A 27358-nucleotide genomic window follows, 5' to 3' on the forward strand; every position below is an offset into this window, starting at 1 on the left:
AGTTAGTAATACCCTATATTTTCATGTTCCGCTTTCCACCGCCCAAGATCGCGGCAATTTTCCTTTGACATTTTCGCATTTCCCCCGATGTTTATTTAATTTTTACGCTTCACTCTTCTCATTTGCCTTAATTTATGCCTTCGCATACAGCGGAATTCAGGGAAACACAAGTTGCAGCGGCATCCCCCCACCCCGCCCCCCTTGGATACATATACTTAGTATTATATATATTCCATAATTTGATACTGTGTTGTTGCGGCGGCTTTGTGTCGGTTTGCATATTTTTTGCGGCTTTTGTTTTCGCTTCGAATTGGTTGCACATCACAAAAACCAATGGCAGTTGTCGGTTCCCTTTGTGCTTGCCACCTGTTGCCGGTGATTTTTGTACAAATGATGCATGCCTCCTAGTTGCATCCTGACTGCATCCTTAATCTTTACTACTACTATTTTACCAGCTACTTTTCCTGTGCCTCCATTTGTGGCAGCACTGCGGACGGGCTGCTGTTGCACATTTGAATTTAAATTTATATGGCACTTGCAGGCGTTGCCGCTGTTGTTTTAAATTCCGCATTTGTTGCATCTTTTGTGCTCATTAGCATTGTGCTCCCCCTGCTGTTTTCCACACTCTTCCTGGTGATCCCCGCCTTTGACAGCCGCTTCAGCCGCTCATTATGGCTGCATGTGTGTAGCAAATAGCTTATAGCTTATAGCTCATAGCTCATAGCTCATAGCTCATTTAATATAGTAAATAGCAGTGGCTGATACTCGAGACAAGTTGCAGTCAGTTCCGATTGCGCCCCCAGTCGCCGGTCGCCCGTCAACGCCGCTTGATCGTCGGACCAAGTCGGTGCCAAGTTCATTCCGCAAATCCCATTCCGTAAGATTACCTACCGTTTGGCGGGCAGGCGGCACAGATTAGACGCCTAATCGGAATCGCCTAGGTGCCGGAGTTCAGGGACAGCTCGCAAGCGCCTGCTACTATTGCTCGCCCGGATTTCGCCTTGTAAACCCAACAGCCGAAACATTTGATTGCATTCAACAAGAGTGCTGCCCCAGACTATCGCCCATCGATTTCCCATACTCGTTTTTTTTTTGCTCATTTACGATCTCGGAAAACAAACTTCATCTGAGCCGGGCAAACAAACATCTGCTGGCCCTTCGAGTGATTGTTGCCTGATTTATGAATTCTGCACATTTTTTGTTTGGCCCAAACAAACACCAGTGTTCCATATGCGTGTGTGTATCTGTGTGTGCGGCGGCATTTGATTTATGAACGTGTGGAGCACAAGCGTTGCATTTGACCGCATTTCATGCAAAATGGGTCGGTCAGTCAGTCAGTCAGTCAGTCAGTCAGTCAGTCAGTCAGTCAGTCAGTCAGTCAGTCAGTCAGTTAGTCAGATAGTCAGTAGTCATTCATCCCACTAGTCAGTGACTATAATTAAACATAGGCCGACCGATGCTGGCACAGTTTTGCCACAATTTTTCTCCAGCTTTTTGTGCATCTTTTCGTTTGTCCAGTGCAAATTGAAAGGCCAGTGTTGCGGCAGCCATGGCAGGAGTCGCAGCCGGATTACCCTGTAAATAGCTACTGATACCATTTGCACGAATGCGACTAGTCGACTAGTTTACCCCACACTCGCTACTTGGAAAGGAGCGGGTATAAACGATTGAGGAGCGAATCAAAACGTGACTAGGCCAATGTTGACGTCGTTGCTGCTGCTACAAATGTTGTTGCTGCTGTTGCTGCTGCTGCTGCTAATGTCGCTGATGCTGCTGCGTGCCTGCAACAGTTGCTGCCGCGGCGCGTTGACGTGGGCGCATCGCTTTTTGCTTGTGACAGCGATTCGAGGCGCACATATGTATGCCTATATATAGCGCCTCATATGTGCCGCCCTGCTCGAGTTGGTCACGTGCTCCGCCGGAGGCATCAGTTGCATGCAGCGTGTAGCCAGTTGCAGCTGCAGCCACAGTCGTGGTGCAGCAAACAAGGATGCAACTGTATGTTGCCTACTTCGCAGCGCGCTGCTCGAGTGGCCTGCACTTTGGCGCCTAATAAATCCATTTGGCTGAAGGCGTCCTTTGCAGGGCATCCATCATTCGTTGTCACACTCGTTTTGCCACGTCAATCATCATTACGGGGCAGAAATTGTCACGGGAATTCGAAATTCATAGACAACCAGGCCAAAATGAAAGGAATTGTGGCCATTTCATAGTTTAACAGCCATCAGGAAGTAATTAATTTGCGCTTGGCAATTACAAATTTCACATAAATAGGTTACGCCCAGATCTGACATTGTTTCCGCCTTTCGTTTTCCAATTTGATAGTTTGTTTTTGCGACTTGTGAATGCGTGTTGCAGAACCGGAAGTGTCGCTTTCTCCGGCTTCTTGTTGTCACTATTTGGTGTAAATAGCCATTACTTTTGGGTGTGTTTGTTGCCGGCAGCGGAGATTTATGCTCACTCACTTTTTTCACGGCCAGGCCAAAGCGGCAAAGCGGGTAAAGCGGGAAAAGCGACAGAGGCAGCAGTAACAGTAAACAGTAAACAAACAGGCAAACAAACAACAGTGAAACTTGCAGTGCAAAAAGAGAGGAAAGAGCGAAAGATTTCCCGATATTCCCTGCAGTTGCACACACACACACACACACACACACTGAGTAAATGACCGAGAGCCGAGCGGCGTTCGTGCATTGGCTTTTCCGCTCGGCTTTTTCCGCTTTTCCGTTAAGGATAAGTTGCTCGGCTGCTAGCCAGATTCTGTCATAACGGCTTCGGCACTCGTGGCGTTCGTTTCGCTTTTCCAGCAAAAATTAGCAGAGGCAATCGCCCCATTGATTTCAACCCGCTTTCGAAAACGTTTTTCAAGTTCATACTCCCACATTTTTTTTTGCTGTGCTTTCAACGCGAGTTTGAAATAAACAAAAAAAATTAACAAAATTAAAACAAAGATTTAACACCCAAAAAAAACTCGAAAACGCCAAGAAAATACAACACACATTTGAATCGAGTCCGGAACCCAAAAAAAAAAGAATTACCACCAGCAGTAGCAGCAGCGAAACCGGCGGGTGAGTGTTAATTGGTTAACAAACACGCTTTCAGCGGGTTAAATGCCATTCGGTGATAAAAAATACTTCTTCTATTTGTGCGCTGTTTGCCGGCCTTTTTGTATTCATTCATTATTTGAGCGGATTGTTTGTTTGCTTTAATCTTGGCCCAACGGCTTCATTACGAACTCACAAAGCCAAACGATATAATTGTGGAAAATTATCATATCAGTTGGGCGGGCGGTCCAACTATTTACTTATTTATTACCAATATTTGCAAGGTCTATAATCCAAAGTAAATGTGAAATAAATATATTATAACACAGAGGTAACTATTTTATTAAAAAACAACAACAGTACACTTACAACGAAAACAAAGTTCAACGATATTTTGTGCAAAACTCATAGAACTTCTTGGGTTAATGAGCTCTATTCATCTCAGAAGTATTTGTTTAAAAAGTTATAGTACCATTGACTTTGCTGGTTCAAAATGAGGACCAACTTTGGGTTTTATGAAGTTCAAAGATGCGATTTTTGTAAGGAAGCTTTGTTTCGATTTCCGCACATTTGGATATTTTTCGAGCTCGTTGCGCATTCTGCAAATGGTTTGCGCAAATGGAAGCTGTGCACCTGCCATATTCTGGGATAAATATTTATGAACCCAAGCGGTGCAGATCCCTCCACTCATACTGACACATCTATCTAGCTATCTTCGTATCTATCTATCTATCTACCTATCTTTATATCTATCCATCTATCTATCTTTGTATCCTTCTATCTATCTATCTATGTCAAATCGCTAGCGGTCAAAGTGTTTACACATGTCATACTTTTGATATAACTTCGTCATTGTCTGCTAAACAAGCTGTCCGTGCGCCACTCCATTTCACGTTTTGCCAAAACTTTGGGATGCATTCTCTGCATCTTTGTATCTTTGTATCTTCGCATCTTTGCATCTTGCACATGAAGCGAAGCAAACTACATTTAGTATTTATATTTGAAGTGTGCACTGCTACACACTCGTACACGAGTATATAGCACCCACAGCGTGTATGTATGTAGGTGCATCCATGTTATGTGGACGAGGTGGTAGCTCGTTAGCATTGTCCAAAGTGCCGCGTGAAGTGTTTTTGTGTGCCCTGGAGGAGACTTTAAATGTCCTTGACTCGCTCTCTAATGAACTGGGCAAGGAACTGAGTTGGGCGGCGATTCCCAATGGGAGCACCTGTCCATGTGCAACCAGCCCGCCTGCCCACCTGCCCACCTCATTATCGGAACCGGCATCCTGTGGCCAACTTAAACGTTCTTGTAATCAAATTGTGCCACTTGCGGCACAGCCGTCCCCATCTCGACCACATCTGTCCACTTCACCACTTTGTTGCACTTCGAGAAAGTTTCCAAATTGTTGAGTCAATTAAATTGCAAGCTCGCAAGACCTTCATACTGCAGCTAAGTTATAAGCCGCAGGTAAAAGTTTGTGGGCCACCTTTTGCGCTGCTCGGCGAAATTAAATCGCTAATGCAACGCTGCATATTTTTGAAAGTTTAAATAAGTTGCAGCGCGTTCTTATTCCCAGATTTCGTTATGTAATTTTGTCCCATTAATATGCAGTTCGGAGTCATGATAGCTTTCCGTTGAATGATTGGCCCAATGGCCCAATTTATTGTGAGATGGTGTAATTTTCCGCGGATTTTCGCAGTGCAGCCAAAAACCCTTTCCTCGTCTGTCAAGTGCTTCGACCATTTCCCATTTCCCATTTTCCGCCGCCTTTCGCACGACACTGGAACTGTGTCAATTGTTTTTTTTTTTTTCTGTTTTTCGGGAGACAAGTGCGGAATGTGTCGAGGCACAGCCAAATGTTTGGACGCGGATGCGAAGGCGAAGGCGAATTTCGATGGGATTTGTATGGGTGGGCATGGAGCTGGGATGCGCTCGGTGGCGTATGCGTAATGTGCAAATAGTGCCAGCGCCGAAAATTTGTTTATCAGCTGCGAGTTTGCCAGCAAGTGTCTAAACAAAGGAGACAAGCGTAAACAAATGGGTCTATTTCGGACAGCGATTCTCGGCCGCCGTCGACCGGCTACAGTGAATACAGTGAAGCCCCCCGGCCCCCCGGTGGACGGTGGCCCAGAAAAACCATAAAGGAAACCAAGTTAAGGGCTCTTCAGCTAATTATAAGCCCCTGCCGTCTTAACCTGGCCCATAAGCCACTTACGAACCGACCGTTCAATATAAACGCAGAGAGTAGAGATCTGGGCCAAATCACAAGAAATATTCTGTATTTTCTTTCAACTTTGCGGTAAACATACAGAATTGGTGAACACTGAAATATGACTAATTTGCACTCAGATAAGATAATAAAAATAGGAAGATACTTCTTTTAAATCTACTCTTTTAGGGTGGATAAAATTCACATTATCCAAAAATCCTTGATTTATTCTCTACATATGTACCTATGAACAATCCAGTGCAAATAATTTTCATATCAAGTTGTAAATATTTGTTCAATTTGCATTTATTTCGCCCACGCAAATCGAAAATTCCATAGAGTAATATTTCGCTGAACTCGAGTGCAGCAGGGAGTTGAAATGAAATCGAATAAGCCACGACTTTGAAAAGGGAGTTGGATGAGCCGGGCACTTCAAAGCTGGATCGCATGGTATCAAATGGGCTTTCAGGACCTGCAAGATTGATTGAACACGTAAGCCCGATCTGAGTGGCGAATTTTCGTTAAATCCGATGTGGCAGATACTTTCATCGCTGCGCACTCGTTACAATGTCAAAAACCATCCGGTTTGCCAGTCATAATTGTCGCGAGTGCTCAAATATCAATTGTTACGTAAGGCAAGTGAATCCGTTTCCAGCGCAACTAATTAATCACTCTTGGCTTCCCATTTAGCTCAGCTGAGCTTTCTGATGTTACGGGCTTATGGGGGCGGCGCCAAGTGAAAAAGGGGGCGTGGCGGATTGTGGAAAATTCTACGTTTTGTTCGGCACAAAATGTGATTGAAATGTAACCCTGAGTTACAGAAGGGGAAACCAATTAATATCTGCCCTTCACATTGCAGGACCAACAACCGATGTATCTAAAAATGCACATTTATTAATTACTTTATTGTGTAATTTTATTTATTCGCATACCTCGCACGAACGTGCAAGCCAGCCTTCCCCTGACCTCCAAATTGAAATCAAATTGCACTCGCTTTTCCACTACGTGAAAATCGTGAAAAACGTTTGGCTCTTCGGCGTTCTGAAAGCGCACCAAATACCCTATTCAAAATCATGCAAGAAATTCGAATTTCGAACGAAGCAAAACATTGTAGATTTTAACAATAATAAGCATAAACATTAGTTACATTCATTCAATAACAATTCTCAATTATTTTAAAACAGAGTAGGCAATGTATCGCCTTACTAAAATCACCATAAGCCCATGAAAATCGTGTTTTGGCCGTTGATCCCGAGGAAAAACAAGCGGTTTTCCCTTCTTGTTGCCGCGTGCATTTAACGCTGAATTTAATACATGTGAAAAACAATTTATTGGCATCAGCGAACGAAATCGCATAAAAACAGCCGATGGCGGTGAATTACGGGGGCACAAAAGGGATGTTGTTGAAACAATAAATCAATTATATAGTTTGTTTTTGGCATGTTTTTTTTTTCTTTTTTGTATAAAAAAACTTCGAAAGTAAGTGAGCACCGAGACCGATCCATGCAAAGTTTATTTTTAATCAGTCGAACGGGAAGAGGGAATCCATCGATTGACGTCAGTGGGGAAATGTTTCAAATGTTTGACGACGATGCAGTCCGATAATCGAAAAATCGGCATGAAAAACGCTGCACGAAAATGTAGAAAAAAATTTGGGCGAACCGGAAGTGATTTTCCAACGGAAGCCTGCAGCCATAAAATATTAAATGGAAACCTTCAATCTCACTTGTCCAGTTCGCTGTGACAATCGGTGAAGTAAATAACAAAAACATGATTAAATATAAGTATTCAATATAAAGAAATCAACGGAAAAATGCTTACAAATGATGTAAGAAGGCTGAAGAATGGCATCTATTTGTGTGCTTTACAGTTTATTTATGTTTAAAACGTACTAAATCAATATTATGCAGAAACTCAATGGTTACACAATTGTTTATTCTTGGACTTCAGCGCTTCTTCTTGCAAACACTTAATTATTTGTTTATGTGAACGCCTTCGAAATTGATTTACTTGCATGTTTGGGCATCACTGAAATGTGGGATAATAAAAACTAAAACTTGCCCACGCTTGTTTTATGGCAACTAGGATGCGCGAATAGTTCTGGACTTAGTTGCCACTAAAAGCATTTGCTCGAATCATGTCCTGCGGATTAGGGACCATGTGTGTGGAGATCGCACGACAAAACGCGAATTCGTTCTGCCGAAATTCCGAAATTCTGAAATCCCTCAAGTGCGAATTGTAAGAGTTAACTGTCAATGGGCTGTAACCCTTACACCCATACACACCTACACACTCGCACAAAAGGATGCCAGGATGTGTTCCGTGTAGTTGTTGTTGCGGCAGTACTTTAAGCTAAATCGGCTTAGTGGAAGACAGACAGACACACTCACACACCCATGATAAAGTGGGCGTGGCAATGGAACGTCACCTCTTAAATTTATTTGCGCATTTGAGCGCATTTAAAACGGAATTCGACGCCCTAGGCAATTGTGTGTGTGACTGAGTGCAAGAGTGTGTGTGGGATCCTTGCACCTACGACTAGTCTACGTGACTTTCATAATCCTTCCACTTGCACTGCGAAAATCACACAACCGAATAAACAATATTCTAAGGGTTAAGGGCGCAAAACTTTTATTTGCAAAATTTTCCATTTGCCTAGTTTAATTTAAATTACTAATATTAAAAAAATATTAAAAAAATATTCTAAAAATATTCGGTATATATATGTTAAAAATACTAAGTTGACAAACACTAGAAATATATACCATAAACAAAAACTATATTTGCACTGTGCCGTGTGCTTACGTGCCACTAATGAGAATCGAGGAGGAGGGCTCAAAATTTTTACTTGCAAAATTCTCCATTTGCTTAGTTTAATTTCTAATTTACCTCCAGCAAAAACAAAAAACTTTTAATTCGGCATATCATATCGTATGAAACAGATACAACAATTGTTGTATTCGACATCAAATTTTATTCTACCAATTTCGAAATATTAGGCGTTGACTTAATAGTTTGAATGGCAGCCACAACTCTTGGTGCAACGAAATGCATGTCCATGCAACCGCAAGCCACAAATGCTTTTCATTTGCAATATCAATTTCAGTTACTGCCAATTAGGCCAGCATGCCTTATACATCTAATCAAACAATTAGGTGAAGGAATCACATGTCACTTGGAGATAAATTTCCACATTTCGGCCAGTGCATGCCAAACTGTGATAGAGTCTGTCACGTTACGCGCCATTTTTCCCCCCCTTTTCGAAGATTTTGTTATTGATTTTCGCCCACGTACATCCACACGACATGTAACACATTATTATGCCATACTTTTATTTTTCATTTCACTTTTTTTTTCTTTTTTTTTTTTTTTGGGCCAGCAACTGCATTTGCCTTAGGCCAACAATGAGGGAAGAAGCAGAGCAAGATGCAGTGAAAACAGAAGAAGAAGGAAAAAGCCAAGGGAGCGCTTCTTCTTCCTCATGTGACATTACATTGCTTGGCTTTGTGTACGCCTGTGGGCATATAAATACAGTCAAGCACACGCCAACATTGGTGTGGCTGCACAGCGAGAAGTTGCGGGTAATGTCGCAGTGTGACCCTGCTAGCGACAGCGTGTCGAAAAGTAGGGCAATCCAATGCGTAACTTAGGAACTTAGGAGTGATGTAAATACCCATTTACTGGGTTATGGAACCTAAAAAACCGATCGTAAAGAAATCTAATCAAGCAATTTGCACAGTACGGACTATTTCGTTATGTGTTTAAAGGCCCCAGCGTTGACTTGTTGTCAATTTCATTTGGCTGCCATGGCAATTATACCCCGAGACTTTCTAATTGAATCGACGCCATTAGAGCAGCGACTGTCCCCCACTTTCACCCACTTACAACCCCATTTGTGATCCTTAATTTATGCACATCTCAGTTGGCCTTGCCCAAGTCATGCAGCACATAATTGGCAAATTGCAATTCCCAGGACCACAAAGACGGCGACCGAGTAATGTCAAATGAAAGTTGCTGCCACGACCACTAGTCCTGCTCCGGGTACCAAAGACCCCCTCTTCTGCTCTTCTTTGAAATTCCCCTCGGTAAAATAAGCCAAGAAGGCAATTAGTCACTCAATGCATTGACAGCAAAATTTAAAGAGTGGCAGAATCAAGAAATCAACAATATGCGAACCCAGTCAACACATAGGGCCATCCCGACTGCTACACAGGAATAGTATGTCTTAAAGCACATTAATGAAAATTACACACGGATTTGAATAAGGATTGTGGGCAAATTACGGGAGGAATACGAGAGCTTTGGGCCCACAAAACAGGCAGGGAAGGACATGACTTTTGGGCGGCCCAAGCCGCTAATTTCACTTAACTCGGTGGAAATTTGCATACGCCAGGTGCCGCATGAAACACTCCTGTAGTTGTAAGGCACTTTAGCCCACTCATAACCAATTCCCTTTGGGCCGTAACTATAAGCTGACTCTTCAACTTAATTTGGCAACATATTTAAGGGCCAAAGCCCAAAGCAGAGCCAAAGCCAATGGAAGAATGCCAAAAATTCGCTATTCGCCAGGATTTGTTTTTGGAGTTAAACTTATGTACTCAACACTCTTGTTGGCCACTTGACCTTATGGTACTTTAAGCTCAAAATTAATAAAAGTTGCAACAATTGCGTAGGAAAAAGAGCCCACAAATCGTTTTAATATTTCATAACTTCTTTACAACCTACGTTATATAAACAGATTCTGTGGTCACGCCGCCAAGGCTTCAACGAACTGAAGAAAAACAAATGTTGAAATCAGAAAATATAACAAAGATGTTTGTTAATAAATAAAAAAAATCCCCTTTTTAGTGAATATGTTTACATTAAGAATAAAATAAACTTAACCATTTTAAAAATGTGTCCTTTAAAATTGCATCTTCCCATTTATCCACACATGATTGTGAAAGGAGGTAAAGAGCTTGCGAAGAATTATCCTTAATTTATTCTTACATTATAAGGGATGTGCTCTGTAAATATTTATAGTCTGGAATAAGGGAAACGGCGGAAGAAGAGGGAGAAATCCGCGCAAACCGAGAAAGTTAATTAAATGCCAAAAGGCGAATGGCTTAAAGGACACACACACCATTACATGGCGCGGTCAGCTGTCTTTGTGCGTCCACATCTGTGTGTGCTGGCAGCATTTATAGTTTTTTTTTACCAAACAAGTGGCAAGGTCAGCCGTGAATTTTGATGGCAGGCCTAGTCGTCTGTTGCAAAATGAGAGGAGATGGCCCCAAAAAAGGGGTGAAATAGAAAAATAGGAGAGCAAAAAAGCACAAAAATCACAGCAAGGACAACAAGGAAACTCGGCCAGCGCCATTGGTCATTTTGGTGGCCATTCGCCGGCGTACGAAAAAATACAAACAATAATTAAAAACTTTCCCAGAGTAAAATAGAGGAAAATATCTCAGAATAGCTGCCAAGAGAATGCCTCTTTTCGAGTTCAGCTCGCCAAACTTTCCCCACTTCTCGCAAACTTTTCAATTGGTCGAGATTCACAGCTGAATTCCCATCGATGTCCAAGTGGACTTGGAAAAAAGGCATATTTGAAAATAAATGGCAAAGTAATGGGATCCAATAAAGGCGATTCAATTATTGGCAACCATTTCAGAGAAACCACGAAAAGGGAAAAGGTAGTGGAAAGATAGAAATGACGACGCGGAAAACGAATGCAAATAACAAGGAATCTGCGGAATGCAATTATTAGTCAGCTTAACTTTTCTTCAAAGCTATACTTAAAGCTATTTACTTAACCTTTAAATGCTGGAAAATGGATTAGCAAACACTAGGATAAATTGATATATTAATTTCCTTTGTGCGGAAAAAAGATACCACATCAAGATCAAGGTCACACTGCATCTTGCCACACTCAACGCACACATGGCCACACTCAAACACACATGCTACGTTTTTTACAGCAACTCATTTATAAGTAGAACAAGTGATGCATGGCAGTCGCCGCAGCTTTATATGCAAATCTTTGCTAGCCCCACCATCCCCCTCTCCCCCTCTTGCACACCCATCTCTTTACCGGGGCAAGTGGAACATTTTAAGCATGTGCAAACACACACAAACACATCGTATCGTGTTTGAGCTCGTTTCCCTCGCTTGCTGTCCTGCTCTGCTGATTAACATAAATGGCAGGCCAAACTGAGGGGACACAACAGCCAAAACTAGGGGAAAAATCACAAAAATTCACAGTGAATCGAGATCAATTAAAGTACATTTTCAATTATAAGAAAGTAAATTTATCCCTATTACTTATTCATTAGCCATTTGAACTGGAACTCTATAACAGTTAAATAATTTACTACTGATCTGGAAATTAACAAATGTATTCATTGAAAGGATATTTTTGTAGTTATTTCCAAGTACCGTGTACATTCGTTTCGGAACTTGATATTGTTCGAAAACATTTCATAATCCCAATGTGGTTTTTCATCCACTGTTGCAAGACAAGAAGACTTGAGATATTGCGATTACAGTGGTCTCTGGGTATAACATTTCATTGCCGCATTGTCTTGCCTCTCCCCTGCCACGCCCATGCCTCGCGAACTGTGGGCAGTAAAAAAACGTGGCATGTGCCCCGGCTTTTGTTTTGTGTTTTGCGTTTTGTGTGTGTGTGTGTGTGTGTGTGTGTTCGTTTATTTTTCCCTTTTTCTCCAAGCGTGTTTTGTGCCGGAACAATGCAACAGTTTTTGGCCTGGCCAACCAAGTCTGGCAAACAAAGCCAGCCATAATAAAAATAACAACAATAATACACATAATACATAATAAGAAGAAAGCCTCCGTTCTCCCACCGCCCGCCCCACATGGAACAACCTCTCAGCGTTGTCTGATATTTCGGGCTCTTTTGTCTTCGGCGAAAGTGTGTAGAATGTAGAATGTGAAAAGTGCAGAGCGCAGCAGATAGCTAAAGACTTAAGCATCCGCCCCCTAGTGGGCGGGGCGGGGCCACGCCCACTGCGAAGGAAGTTCGTCGATTTTGGCGATTAGCGAAGGAGAAGTCAATCGACAGTTCGATTGGGGAATACAAATTAGTACAAATTGGAAATATGTTAACTTGACTATTTGCTAAGCGTTAAAAGCAAGGCCAAATAAAAACTTATCAAAGAAATTAACAAACATTAGAGAGCAGAAATTCCGCAAAGTTAACCATGTAGAAATGGAAGTGAAATAAATTGAATACCAGAGTAACATCCGAAACAAAGCAGAATTAAAAGTCGGCCGTGCAATCAATAAGCACGTAGCATTACGCAATCGAAATCAATTAACCGAAAAAATGAGAAGAGATTCTAGTTCAATGGGAGCAGAGCAGAGATTTCGATTTCCCATCGAAGAAATTCGAAATTCAGGCGTAATTGATAATCTAATTGCTGAAAGCGATATGGCATCTCATTTGTGTCCTTTTTCATCGAACGCAAAGCGATATAAATTATTTGATTAACTGATATGTTATTCCGGCTTATATAATTGTTTTTCATTTGATTTCAGGCATGTGTGTGTGAGCAATCGATTGGTTGTGGCGCCCGCATTGTTTTGCGGTCGCCGTTGCGTATGCGTAATGAATTTTACGACCCATATTAATCATACGCCATGTGTACGGGCTTTTAGTTGTTCGTGTTGTTGTTATCGCCGCGCACTAACTGCACTCGATTCAATTAGTATGCGAAATTAATCGAAGCGCGAATTACTGGACTCCAGCCAAGTCCAATTAGCCGGGAAGTCCGACGAGTCGTCATCCCAATCGCAAGCCCAATCGCAATCCCTTTGACATTGTTGCCAACGGACGCTTATTATCTAATCAGACAGCGAGTCCTGCTGTCCCGGTTTTCAGGGACATCCTTGCCAGCATTTATCGCCCAAGGTCTTTCCGCGAAGTCAGGAAAATAATTGCACAATTATAAAACATGGCCATTTTCGAAATTCATAGCCCCATTTGCGCAATAGAGATTTAAATACTATAATTATAGTGAAGTTATCACCTCTGGTGATGCAATGAGCCAAGCTAGCCGAATTCTGCACTTTAATCCAGCGATATTTTCCTTGCACCGTTTTGCCATATTTTTGTTAACCAAGCAAAAAACAGTGTTTCCATCTTGTCTGTGGTTTTGCCGAAATCCAACCAGCTTCAAACTTATGCTAATCCAAAGTACACTTTCAAAAATAAAGTGTGCTTAAAGTCCCTGGTGCAGATGTTCATTTAATAGCTTGAATATTAAGTGCCACATTTTCGTGCCATTTCGCCACCAGTGTAGTAGTGTCCATGCAAATCCTGTAAAAACAAGGCCAAAGGGAAACTTTCGAGGCCAGTTTTTTTTAAGTGTGGAACACGGAAAACTGGGCATCCAAACGGAAACCCAGAACGCCGAAAAACAGAACGCAGGAAGCATAACTGCAAAGCGCAGCAAAGTATGCTACATAATTTTTTGCAGCACGATAAACTCGTATATGGCGTAAATGGTGGATGCGGGGGCATCTAGTGGATCTAGTGGGGCAGTAAGCTGCTTGGCCGGCTCAAAGCTCACAAAGGGAATGCCCAAGAAGGCGGTGGCGGTTAAAAGTGGGCGTAGCCACTTACTGACTGCCACATGTATGCGAATTGTGTGAATAGTGAAATGCGAAACGCAAAATGCGAAATGCTAAATGGAAAATGCAAAATGCAAAATGCAAAATGGGAAATGTGAGCGGAAAAAAGCTGGCGAAAAGCGGCGGTAGGTGGGCGGGCAATTAGCCAACCGCAGTCAGCTGTTAGCGGATGACCCTTGACCTTGCTGCCACATCAACGACCCTCAATTAAGAGCCAGCCACCCAGGACACTCCACTCGATTGGCTTAATCCCCACCTGACAGCAAAGTCGAGTCCTTTTGATCCGTAATCCGTAATCCGTAGTCCGGATTCCGCCTCCCGGATTCCATTACAATTTCACATGGCAATCCTGGATGGCAGTGAGTGGGTTAACCTCGCTGCGCACTTTGACAGCGGCTGTCAGTGGGTTAAGTCCACCGAAAAAGTTAAACAATATGCAGCTCTTGGCTTTGAGTTTCTCTCGCTCCCTCTCTCGTTCTCTCTCTCTCTCTCTCTTTCTCCCTCACTTCCTGCCTTACTCGCTCGGCATTCTCCTCTTTCCACTTCCGGTTATTGACGGCAGTTCAGCTCCGACTTGGCCATTAACATTCAGCTGCAGTTATTTCGTATGCCATCTGCGCTGATTGAATTCGAACCGTCCAGTGGAATCACTGGAGAAAAACGGCAGTTGTTACGGCCCTCAATCAATGTTGACCCAGTTCTCAGGTGTTTCAGCCATCGTAGTTTTGAGCGAAGACTGAACCCGTTAATAGCTAAAGAAAAAAAGTTCGAAATAACATTATTATGCGAATATGAATAAAACATCGAAATGTTTTCGAGTGCCGACACGCAAAAACATGCCACTCGTTTCTTTCGCAGCCTTCTGTTTTGACAGCCTCTTATTAATAGCGAAAAAGAAAATGGCGGCAGCTTTTGATGCTGTTCGAAATTAGAAAGCATGTGGTTCACGGCGAAATTCCACTTTAAAACTAAAAGCACAGGTAGCGTTGCTCAATCGTGAGCTAAATAAGTGAACTTCCAAGGATAGCCATTGCGAAAACAGCTCTCGAAATCACTTCACTCACTTAAAACCATTACCGCAAAAGGTTCCGTCTGCAGGAATTTGATGAATATTTTCGACCGCCCTTGTTGCACAAAAAAAAAAAAAATGAAAAGAAAAAGGAAAATGCGAATCCGAAGAAAAGTGAAGCAAACGTGTGGTGATGCACGGGAAAAATGGGAGCATTTCCTCACACATTATTTCACGAGCTTCACATCTGCTAGCCAGGATGGGCTATCCCAACCCCATCCCATCCCATTCAGCTACATAACAAATCGAGCCCTTGAAGCCCCTTTCTTTCTGGACACCGATAGATAGATCTAACAACATTCAATGACAATCACGGGGCAAATTTTCGATTGGTTTGCGAGCAAGAGCGACATAATTACGCGTAATTGTATTGCGAACAATTAGGGGCGAATCATTATTATTTTCATGTCATTCGAAACGCAAGTCAAAGCCGCCGAAGCAGATAAACGAGCCGAGAGAACGGTGAAGATACATCTGCGGACGCCGCAGATGTATATATGTATGTAGATTCAGATTCACGGATAGTCGGCGATGCAGGAAGGCTGAAAAGCGGAGGAGCAGGAAGGCAGCGACCACAACAATCAGCCAGCGAACCAAAACGAGAGTTACGAGAATTATTCTGGCAGTCTGCCAAATATATTAAAAAAAAAAAACAACAAAGCTGCACTGCGCGAAATGAAGGAGTTACCTTCTAATAGGCGAATATGTAAATCTTAAAAAATTCAGGTATTTAAGATAAGAAACTATGCTATGTGGTATTATAGGCATGCTGATGGTATTCACGCATACAAAACATTTTTCGACAAAAATGTGGATCATGAAATGTTTGAACTGACCCCGCATTTCGCTGAGTGTGCATACCTATGTGTGTGTGTGGTCCTGGGTGGGCAGAAAAGCGCCAGAGCAGCGCAGATCCTGTTGCCTCGTTGCCAAGGTCTGGCTGCGACTTGTGCCGGGCTAACGAGTAAAGAATTTCCTTCGTGGCCAGAGCTTAGTGGGATGGGTCGACCGGGAGTGGGTGGTGGGTTACTGGCTGGGTCGACTGGGTGGATTGTGGGCTGCCAGGCAGCCAATTTGGGGCCACTGCCAGTAGCCTGGGCCACAAAACGTCGAGGTGAACGAGAGCAAACAACGAAGCAACGAACCTTGGACTACACCCTACGCTACTCGAAAGATGTTTACTTATGCCGCAGGTTGCTTCCCAACCACTAGGCCTTTTTTTTTTGAGTGTACGATGGGTGGGTAGGGTGGTTGGGCGACGGTCCATCAACAGGTGCCCGTTAAAGCCCTGCAAATTTGAATAAACATTATGTAACTAGCTTATTATTGTGCAACGCTGTAACGAATATTTCGAGCTCGTGTTTTATGCAAACTGTTTGCGTAAGTCCCACCCCGAATTAGGTTGGTCAGTGAACTCCTGCGGATGCTGCACGATTGCATAATGTGTCAGAGCTATAAATACATCATGATCAATTATAAGGCGGCCTAACGAGTGACGCAAGATGTGGTCCATTGTTGGCCAAAAGATGGCATTTATTTAAAAACCCAATCCTGGATTAATAACAATCGTGCGCTTCGGCAAGACAACTGCCAACGAAATGGGTTGGAAAACCAATTCAAGGGAATTCATTTGGCACGACAAGCACTCAAATTCAATTGACATTTAATGGTATTAAGAAGAATCACCAACCAATCGAGGCAAAACGGAGCGGCGATTAAACAAAGCAGTAAACTCTTTTGTGGCCTCGAGAATCGACAACCCTCTGTCCACTTGGAAGACAGTAATCCATTGAGGATGCTTAATTCATCGATAGCCATGCCGAGCGTCTTTTGTCGGTGGCAATATTCCTGTGGCGACTCGCATTGACACATTGCACCTGCCACCGGACGGCACAGTGAACACGTTCCCGGCTTCACTGTGGAGCACCATAGAGCATTGTAACTGTAACTGGCAGTGCCAACAAATGGCAGTAAGTGCTGCTGGGCCAGGCCAGCACGTTCTGTTCCGATGATATTGATTTATAGAGTGTCAATCTGGCAAATTGCACAGCAATAGCGTAATCAGTAATGCAACAGTTGCTCGCACTCAGCCATTCGCACACTCTGGCATTTTTCGGAATTTTCGACAGGCGAGGAAAATCGGGCTAAAGCTGTGCGGCATTCAACATGGGGCATGGGGCATGGGGCATGGGCCATGGGGCGCACAAAACAACTTGACGAGCTGTCAAAATCTGTTCGGTCTGTCAAACGGATTTCAATACAAAATATCAACATGCAAATCGGCGGAGCGAAATCGTGAGGCCCATTCATTAGAATTTCGCCCCCGGAATTTCCCCTTTTCGTTGGGTTTTCTTCGCTTATTCAATTACAAGCCCGAGACCAAGACACTAGCATCGATCCAAGATGCGAAGCGTAACAAAACTGTGGAGAACAAAAAGCGCTCAGCAGCTAAGTGCACTGAGCAAAATGGGTGTGAATGGAAATAGTCAATGATTCGGTTGCATGCTACTCTAAAGTATTTCCATTCATCGATTTAAAGAGAAAGTGAGCTGAAATTATATGATTGTGGAGACCAGCTATTCTTTTTTTTCCAGTGTAGCCAACTGCAAACAGTGGCACTTTCAATGCCAAATTGTATAAGCAGCTGCAGTGGCTCAGCCAAGCGGCAAATGTCCTGCGGTGACAAAAGCAAAGCACCACCCACTCGGGGTATGCTGCGAGATTGTGGCCAAAAGGTGATGTAACCTGACCCCCGCCCTCCTCCCGGACTACCGAACTACCGAACTACCATCTACCATCTTCGCCAGAATAGGCTTTTAATGTGGCCACTTGTCTGGCCTCGTTCTTCCTGGGAAATCCCTAAAATTTAAGATTCATTTGGCTGCTGCTTAAACATTGGGCCATCCAAACTCTCACTCAATTGGAAAACCCTTTGTGGCGACTTAATTGGCCCGGATCCACAGACTACAGTGCGTTTCGCAAACGAAGGGATGCAAATGTACAGACCACGCTGCAAGATAAGTAATTCAGATTGGTTGCACTTGCAATTAGAAAATCCTTTGTGCCGCCCCCAATTGGCACAAGCACAAATGCAAGTCAACATTAATGAGCTGCCGACACCGGAGTATGACCAAAAGATTTAGTTTAAAGTGCGCTCTTGAGTATTTATAACTATTATTAAGTGACCCAATTGTTAGGCATTAATGTTTTAAAACATTTGCAGTTCACAATAATTGAAATAGGTTTGTGGAAAGCACTCGAAAGTTTCTTTCGTTTCGAATAAAACTTAATTAAGCCCAATTTAATTGGGCCTACACTCCCGAAACGCACTGTACTTGCTATGGCAACTCTGGGCTAAAGAAACCCCGCAGTGAAAAGTCTTTTGGCTTGTCAAATAGCGCGAAAACTTTTCAAATAGCGTCGCTAGCCGCCAAACCAAGCCCAACCAGTTTTTCGTGCACTTCCACCCGCTTTCCACCCGCTTTCCACACGCTTTCCACCCGCTTTCCGCCCGCTTTCCACACGCTTTTCCGTCACCCACTTCACCACTTGGCCCACTAGCCTTTTGTTAGCGAGCATTGGCCCATTCAATGCACTTCGTCTCGCTGAATGGCGGCTCTTGAGATTCATTTTCTTTCATTTTCGCCATAATTATGGCAAAGAAATATACGAAAAACACGCCCCAACGCCTGCAGATGAGTTTTCTCCCCGTGGCTCTGTGATTTTTCCGGGCCTACCGTAAAGGAAAACACCAAGTCTTGGAACACCAAAAAACTTCGACTGCACTTGTGGGCCGATGAAAATGTTAAAACAATCGATCGGCGAAAGGGCACGCCCATTATTTAGGGCTCAATCAACCCAATTTTCAAGTCGGGCGACGTCAGCTGAAATTACTTTATAATCCTGTCGATTGCTGATTGCTTTTATTGCACATTTAAAGCTCCGTCCGACTAACGAATTAAATCCACATAAATCCTGATTGCCTGTCACTATCCACTGCGAGTAGCCACCATCAAGTGGAATTGACAAGCTATTTGGGGCATTGCAATGCGTGTTAAATAATTGAATTGCTGAGTGTTCAATAAGAAAGTTGATTAATTATTCAAACGGCCCAGCATGTTGGGTTTCGAAATTGTTGTAAACAATCGAGTCGAAGCTCGTTCAATTATCGGCCTGAAAATGGATTGCTCAAGTTAAAAACATATGCCAAGGGCGTGATAAATATAAAAATGTGCTTATGTGATATGCAAGAACATTTTGATAAACATATTTGTAATAACAATAATATTTACACACAAACAAGCTGCAGTGCAACAAACCGCTTTCCTCAATGTGATTAAATTTTAGTTACTTTCCGTTGCGAACTGCTGCAAACTTTAAATTGCACAAGTATTTAATCGGGTGACGGAGCCCCTAACCCCTTAACCCCTGGCCATCGCATTTTAACCCGCACGCTGCAACTGCTGCCAAGTGACCCAAATCAGGGTCTGCCGTCAGCTTGGAGATGCCGAGTAGCGGGATCCAGCATCCAGCCAGTTGGTTATCCAATCCAATCCAATCCAATCCAAACCAAGCCAAACCAAACCGTTCCCAATCCCTGGCTCCTCCACCAGCTTTTCAGTCGCTTTGGAGGGGCTTTTGCGCTTAGTTAGCTTAATTAGGAGCGCGAGCTGAGAATCGGTTCGCTGCGGCGATAAGCATCGATTGGCAAATGAGCGCAGAATTCAAGGTCTTAATTACTTAATAATATATCTTAAATATACAGAGGTGGTCAAAAGTATTTACACAACGAGCTTTTTTTTCAATTGTCAACTAATTGAAAAAAAAGCTCGTTGTGTAAATACTTTTGACCACCTCTGTATATATATATCGTTGGTTTTTTGCGCCGTGGGAGTGCTTAGTCGTTTTTGCTAATGCTGCACTTCGTCTGGCGCTGGCGCTTATGCAACCAAAATACATATTGAGCAGTACAAAGCCAGAGGAATGCCCCCAGGGTTGCGGAAATGCGGAAGATGCAGAGATGCACAGACGGTTAGCGGGGGGGAGTGCGGCCGTGTGGGCGGAGCATATCCTGCATGCATGCATTCGTGTGCAGCGACTACTGGCGAAATTGAAATTCTTATGAAATTATGTAAAATGCACTCAAAGGCATTTTTGGGGCAGCTTAGCAACACAAGCAACATGGGCGAAATGTGCAACTTTGGCCACTTTGGACGACCGTCCTCCGCATGGCTTGTTTACGCAATTCCGGAAGTGAAAAAAAATGAAAAATAAAAAGTTGCGGCAAAAGCAGCGAATGGCAACGTGTTTCCTGTGGCGTGGTGCCCAAGCTGCTGCAGCAACGCAACCAAGACAGGAAGAAATCATAATTTGTCGTGTGCGATTGTCATTGAAGTAATTTACATTCCGTTTAGCCTTGGCCATAAATGGCGCACAAGAAACTATGTGATGCCGTCATTAAAATGTGAAATCTTGTTTTTCACGAAACGTGGCACTAATGATAAACAAGCTGTGTTTTTCATTGGGAATTACTCCATTTGATAGAAGCAAGATCGTTGGCCACATCATCAGTAGTTTCCAGGACCTTGAGTCCTTCATACAAAGTGTTAGCTGGCCACTTTAAGCTGTTCCTTGTGCAGAGATTACACTTCTCCGAACAGAACCGACACGTAAATTGGAAAAGGGCCAGCGCAACTGTTGGCATTGGAATCCATCACATAGCCCGGCCCGTAGTTCCTCCTCCTGCTGCACAGAAAGAAATTCGTATGTGGCGATCGTTGCCATGCCCGATGGAAACTTACATGGCGCCATGAAAAGTATTTGAAATGGGTAAACAAACCCACTTGTTTTCTTTTCTGCGTGTATGCGCTCCTGGCCGTTTGCCATTTCGCCAGACATAATCCCGACAATCGGTGCGATGTGGGTGATACGAGTGCGAGTGCGAATGCGAGTGCGAATGCCAATGATATGTGTATGTACATATGGCGGCGTAGCGTGTGGGCGTGATGTTTGCACTCCGCTGCAGCGGGACTATAAATAAGCCGGGTATTTATTAGGGGCAATCATAAACTGCGTTAACGACGGGCACTCGCTCTGCCAACGAGAATAAGATCCGGTAAACAAAGGCGCCGGTCGACGTACGTCTCATTGTGCGATAAGCTTTCAATTAAATCTGACCCGGATAACGGGGCGCACGGGTGCGGGAAATCGGAAACGAAAACGAAAACGGAAGCGGAAATCGAAATCGAAATCGAAAGAGATCAATTTCCAATTGCAACCAGTGCATGCATGTCCATGGGTTCAATGCTAATATCCAAAGACAAAGCTCCATGCTCTGGAGGTCGTATTCGCCATGCAGAATCATTGGTTGGTTGGGTTGGTTTCATAGAACGATATAGCTCGATATAATGCTGGTGCGTTAATAACAAGATATCAATGCTCGTTTTGCAGCACATTTACTATGTGGTCGATGGCAAAATGACCCTCCTGTCGAACATTCTCGACTGCGGAGGCTGTATTTCCGCCCAGCGCTTCACCCGCCTGCTGCGCCAGTCCGGCTCATCGGGACCATCCCCATCTGCACCGGCGCCCGGAACATTTGAATCCAAATCCATGCTGGAGCCGACATCCTCGCACAGCCTGGCGACCGGACGCGTGCCACTCCTGCACGATTTCGATGCCACGACAACGGAATCGCCGGGAACCCATGTCCTCGACGGTGTCGCCAGGGTGGCCCAGTTGGCCCTGGAGCCCACCGTCATGGACGCACTGCCGGATCCGGACACGGAACAGGTTCTCGGTAATCTCAACAGCAACGCGCCCTGGAATCTAACGCTTGCGTCGGCGGCGGCCACCAATTTCGAGAACTGCTCGGCGCTTTTTGTCAATTACACCCTACCACAAACAGGTAACAAAATCCTACAATCTTTTAAAAAATTTTAAATCATATTGCAGCATTTTTTTCTTGCCGGGACAGGACTCTACTGCAATTGGACCTGGGACACATTGCTCTGCTGGCCACCCACTCCGGCTGGAGTCCTCGCACGGATGAATTGTCCCGGCGGCTTTCATGGCGTCGATACGCGCAGTAAGTAACTTAAAAACACTAAAAATTCAGCAGCCCAAAAGAGAACACAGCCAAAATGCTTAGTACAATTAGCGTAATTAATTGTCGAAGCTGTTTAGCTGTTTAGCAGCCACAAGCGATTTTCTATTTGCCAGCTTTATGACTTTTGCCGGCTTGTTAGGAGTCAAAAGACATGTCCTGCGGTGTTTATCCCCATCCACACGGCACATCTGGCGGTCACAATCATACGGATCATTAGCTGGGAATCGGTTCAAGTGCTGCACGGCAAACAATTACTTGATTCCGTATTCATCGAAAGGATGTCAATATTTACATGCATGACTGGGGCGTCCACTCAACCGCACTCCCAGTCGGGGCCGCCGCCCCTCCTTGGCCCCCGAACATTCTACATATACAATATCCCGACGAGGTCACCACGAAACTGGGACGAAAGTGGGCGTGGACATCGCCGGGGGCTGTCCAGGTGTTCCATGTGCACCCTCGAGCTCCGCCAGTTGAACAGGGTTTAAAACACCAGTCAATCGATTGCTTAATTACGATCCTAAATGCTTGCTACCCCTCCTATGAATTAAACGTTCTGCAATCGGGAATTGCTATTTAATAACCATGGGCGAAATACACTGAACGAAACTATTCTCAGTAGCTGACTTGCCACCCAATATTTCACTAACTTTAAATGTGCGCTTGTGGTGCCAAATCTGGTTATACCGAACCATATCTGTTAGGAATTCTTCGAGTGCATTATTGAGCTATGGCCTCATTTCTCCGGGCCATGTCTTGATTTTTAGCCCCAATCTTTCCAACTGGACGAGGTCGGTCGCCCATTCGATTGGCATAATTGCACTTGTCAGTCAGTGTGTCAAAGCTCGATTACTGTCATTAATCCGACCCAACCCCCTCTTTTTCGGTTCGCAGAATTCGCCATCCGAAAGTGCGAGCTGGATGGCCGATGGGGCAGCAGGCCAAATGCCACGGAGGTGAGTCCGCCGGGATGGACGGACTACGGGCCGTGTTACAAGCCGGAGATTATCCGACTCATGCAGCAGATGGGCAGCAAGGACTTCGATGTGAGTTGAATTCTTTCTTTCACACTACATAATGCAGGAATCATAACACCTGTTTCAGTTAAAAGTATTGTTTAAATCCCAACCCAAATTCCAAATCAAGGGTTTTGAAATTACCTAATAAGGTTCTAGATTCTAAGTGATTTCAAAGGTTACATTTGTTTATAATAGTTTATAGTAGTAGTTTTAATTCAATTTCTTCCAACTGGTTTGCGATATCCTTCAGGCCTACATAGACATTGCCAGGAGGACTCGGACCCTGGAGATCGTTGGCCTCTGCCTCTCCCTGTTCGCCCTGATAGTCTCCCTGCTGATCTTCTGCACATTTCGCTCGCTGCGAAACAATCGCACCAAGATCCACAAGAACCTCTTCGTCGCCATGGTGCTGCAGGTGATCATCCGCCTGACCTTGTACCTCGACCAGTTCCGGCGGGGAAACAAGGAGGCGGCCACCAACACGAGTCTCTCCGTCATTGAGAACACGGTAGGCTTCACAAAGAGATCCCCAAATATGGGTGCTTAAGTTCGATATTATGTATTCTACAGCCCTATTTGTGCGAGGCATCCTATGTACTGCTGGAGTACGCTCGCACCGCCATGTTCATGTGGATGTTCATCGAGGGCCTTTACCTGCACAACATGGTCACGGTGGCCGTTTTCCAGGGCAGCTTTCCCCTCAAGTTCTTCTCGCGACTCGGCTGGTGTGTGCCCATTCTGATGACCACCGTGTGGGCGAGATGCACGGTCATGTATATGGACACCTCGCTGGGCGAGTGCTTGTGGAACTATAATCTCACGCCCTACTACTGGATCCTCGAGGGGCCACGACTAGCGGTCATACTGGTGGGTAATATCAACTGTTGATCGCTGTGATCCCCTATTCACCCAACTAAAACCATCCGCACGCAGCTCAACTTCTGTTTCCTGGTGAACATTATCCGTGTGCTGGTGATGAAGCTGCGTCAATCGCAGGCCAGCGACATAGAACAGACTCGCAAGGCCGTTAGAGCGGCTATAGTCCTACTACCACTTTTGGGTATAACCAATCTCCTGCACCAGCTGGCTCCTCTGAAAACGGCCACGAACTTCGCGGTCTGGTCGTATGGCACCCACTTTCTCACCTCGTTTCAGGGATTTTTTATAGCGCTAATTTACTGCTTTCTAAATGGCGAGGTAAGTCATCAAGTCACGAAGGTGTACAGTTTTTCGCATTTCCCTAAAACCTTTACTATTTCCAACCAAAATATATATTTGTTAGGTTCGTGCCGTGCTACTGAAGAGTCTGGCCACCCAGCTGTCGGTGCGTGGTCATCCGGAGTGGGCGCCGAAAAGGGCATCTATGTACTCGGGTGCTTATAACACGGCGCCGGATACGGATGCAGTGCAGCCTGCAGGAGATCCATCGGCCACTGGAAAGCGGTAAGTCTTCGCTTTGTGCACACCCCAATTTGAACCTCCTTGCATCAATAAAAAACTCCCAGAATATCACCGCCGAATAAAAGGCTGAATGGAAGGAAGCCGAGCAGTGCCAGCATCGTGATGATCCACGAGCCTCAACAGCGCCAGCGACTGATGCCCCGGATGCAAAACAAGGCGCGGGAAAAGGGCAAGGACCGGGTGGAGAAGACGGATGCGGAAGCGGAGCCGGATCCGGCCATATCCCGCATTCACAGCAAGGAGGCGGGCAGCGCGAGATCGCGGACTCGCGGCTCCAAGTGGATAATGGGCATCTGCTTCCGGGGTCAAAAGGTACTGAGAGTACCGTCAGCGTCATCCGTGCCACCCGAGTCAGTTGTATTTGAGTTGTCAGAGCAGTAGACCAAAACCTAGCCTAACTAGTAGATGTAGCCATAGCCGTAGCCAAATAGCCGTAGAAGTAGCCAACGCCATGTAGCCACCACCACAGTAGCCAGCACCCACACATCGGACCGGAAATGCCCCCAAAGATAACCCAGAACCCGACTATTCCTGCATCTCCCATCGACCCACCAAGAAAGCCAGCTGGAAACAGCACATATGTAAATTACCCCAACAAAATATCGCAGTTCTAATCCCCAAGATCATTTCGAACAGAAAGTAAGCTCATTGTTTTGTAATTCTAATTAACCTAATAGACATTTTATTTCAATAGTTATATTCGCTTGCCCTCCTTCCTTGCTACCCTGTAATTATGTAAATACATACATACCCTTATTTGTGTAAGCCAGATCCAAGCCCTTTCCAAAATTTAGAAACTTCCTATCCTTTCGAAATCGGCAAATCCTGCGAAAATTCAAATTTTCACCACAAGTTTTACAAAATATTTTTGATGACAATAAATTTCCAATAGCGTCACCTTCTGTTCTGGACACGCAAATACACTCAAAAACACTCGCACACGGTTCTTACTCGATGAATTTTTCAGCAAAACTTCAGCGGCATGTTCTTTTACTTCTACTATTTATATTTAAATATTACATTGAAATATTTAAGTGAATTAACACAAACTTGCGGTAACTGCGCAGTGTGGCCAGGCATTGTGAGCCATTAGAACTTATTACATAACTGAATTAGTTTGCCCAAATTGTATTGACATTGTATAAAGAAACTCACCTTTAGTCAACTGGTAAACTTGTTGTTCATCGAATTCCGTTATTTTTTTATTTGTTAACAGCTTTCTTATTGGTTGTACTTGTTTTTGCTTTCTCTTTACCACATTGATTTGCTTACACTTTCCGTTCCTGAGCTGGTCACACTGCCAGCTACGATCTATCACGTTCACTGCAACTGCCTTGAATTTTGCTAGCTGCGCTTTGTTGTGCAACAAAAACTTTGCCACAATCGATATTTAACTAATGGGGTCCGCAATCGGAGACACATAAATGCAATAAATATCTTTTTGGCCATTCTCTCCTCCTTGTTTCCCACTCAAAATGCGGCTCTCTTGGCGGACTCTTTTCGTCTTCTTTTTCTTCTTTCTCGCTTTCTCGCCTTTCGTTCGCAGGACAAATGTGTGATGCCGGGCTCGCAAAAGACGCAGCAAATATTCATGACGTCGCAAATGCCGCCGACGTCGACGCTGGCAGCGGTCGCAACAACAATTACCACAACATCAACAACAACAACCGCAGCGGCAGCCAAAACAACAATAGCATCCATTGCAACCATCGCGACGATAACAAAGTCGAAGGCGAAAGCCAAAGCGATTTCGAAGAGCCATCAAATACAAATGCCGAAAGCCTAGTGCATCTCGCTCTTTTTACCGCTCACACCAGCAACACACACCGAAACACAATACTCACGTCCAACCGCAGGCGCAACTGTTCTTAAACTAACTGAAATGCCGCGAAGTATGCTCTCTTAGTGCAAGCAGCGAGTTCGATAAGTCGGATATCGATCGATACACGACACACACACACATACATACATATATCCTATATTTTTGTATATTTACCAACAGCAGTTGGGCCACAGTTTTTTTTGCACATGTGTATGGGAGTGCGCTGATGAATGTAACTGTTAATCTTTTTTTTCTAAATAAGCTCAATATACATAGATGTAACGGTATTTACAAGAGCATAGATAAAGCATACATATTTACATACCTGTTATTTACACGGATGCAAGCAGAAGAGAAATGTCGGAGAGTAGTTCGTACATATAATACGAGTATATATGTACATAAGTACATACATATGTGCATTATGTATGTACACACATAACGAGAGTACAAAGCACATGGAATGGTAACGAGGAACAAACAGAAACAAACGGAAATTGAACGTATCACATCATCTGATCTGCGATCAGTGCGAATGTCGAATATTCATTACCCTAGCTTTAAGCTTACAGTGCATTTTAAGTGGAATATCTTGTGTGTGGAATCGTGTTTGTTTTCAGTTTTTAGTTTGGTTTCCTACTCGCTTCACGCAATTTCGAAACTAAGAATTCAAGCCGAATTTAAAAAGAGAGGAACCTAAGAACCAGATCCCCAGTGGTCGTCAATGGCAAACTATTACGTGTATAAGGCTAGATGGAAAATGAATAAACTTGATTTTATATGCATACATCTAAACTTCACTCGGCTGTCGTCTACTTTCTTCATCTGGATTTGGGATCGGGCCCAAGCTCGGGATCCATTAGGTGTGCCGTTTTTGGATAGGCACGTGCCGCTCGTGAATCCCCCAATTGGCATGGCTAAATTGGCAATTTCAGCCCATAAGCAGCTTAATCCGATGTTTTGATGGACCATCAAATGAATATTACGGGTCGGATAGT

At 44.1% G+C, this 27358-nt stretch overlaps 1 protein-coding gene across 3 annotated transcripts; it reads left to right on the forward strand.

Moving 5' to 3' along the window:
- The first annotated feature begins 807 nt into the window (after positions 1-807).
- Positions 808-27160, forward strand: LOC117147039 (PDF receptor). Of its 3 annotated transcripts, XM_033313767.1 has the most exons (11): positions 808-877; positions 2805-3065; positions 21401-21857; positions 21927-22037; positions 22953-23104; positions 23328-23585; positions 23648-23944; positions 24011-24274; positions 24360-24520; positions 24583-24850; positions 26085-27160. In XM_033313767.1, the coding sequence occupies exons 3-11, from the start codon at positions 21428-21430 to the stop codon at positions 26322-26324; spliced, it is 2181 nt and encodes a 726-aa protein (XP_033169658.1). In that variant the 5' UTR covers positions 808-877; positions 2805-3065; positions 21401-21427; the 3' UTR covers positions 26325-27160. The 3 variants fall into 3 exon arrangements, 1 of the variants encoding a protein (XP_033169658.1); XR_004459828.1 differs by lacking the exons at positions 808-877; positions 2805-3065 and having other exon boundaries at positions 24583-25177; positions 26085-26155; XR_004459827.1 differs by lacking the exons at positions 808-877; positions 2805-3065; positions 26085-27160 and adding an exon at positions 25309-26078 and having other exon boundaries at positions 24583-25177.
- Positions 27161-27358: the final 198 nt, after the last annotated feature.

This window comes from Drosophila mauritiana, chromosome X (assembly GCF_004382145.1).
Source record: "Drosophila mauritiana strain mau12 chromosome X, ASM438214v1, whole genome shotgun sequence".
NCBI classification, from domain to species: Eukaryota; Metazoa; Arthropoda; class Insecta; order Diptera; family Drosophilidae; genus Drosophila; species Drosophila mauritiana.

What these genes read in the sequence shown, in the direction of transcription:
- LOC117147039 (XM_033313767.1), top strand. Translation starts at nt 21,428, where the DNA reads ATGACCCTCCTGTCGAACATTCTCGACTGCGGAGGCTGTATTTCCGCC. An exon ending in TTACACCCTACCACAAACAG is followed by an intron (nt 21,858 to 21,926) that starts GTAACAAAATCC and finishes TTGCCGGGACAG; the next exon opens with GACTCTACTGCAATTGGACC. An exon ending in TCTCCGTCATTGAGAACACG is followed by an intron (nt 23,586 to 23,647) that starts GTAGGCTTCACA and finishes TGTATTCTACAG; the next exon opens with CCCTATTTGTGCGAGGCATC.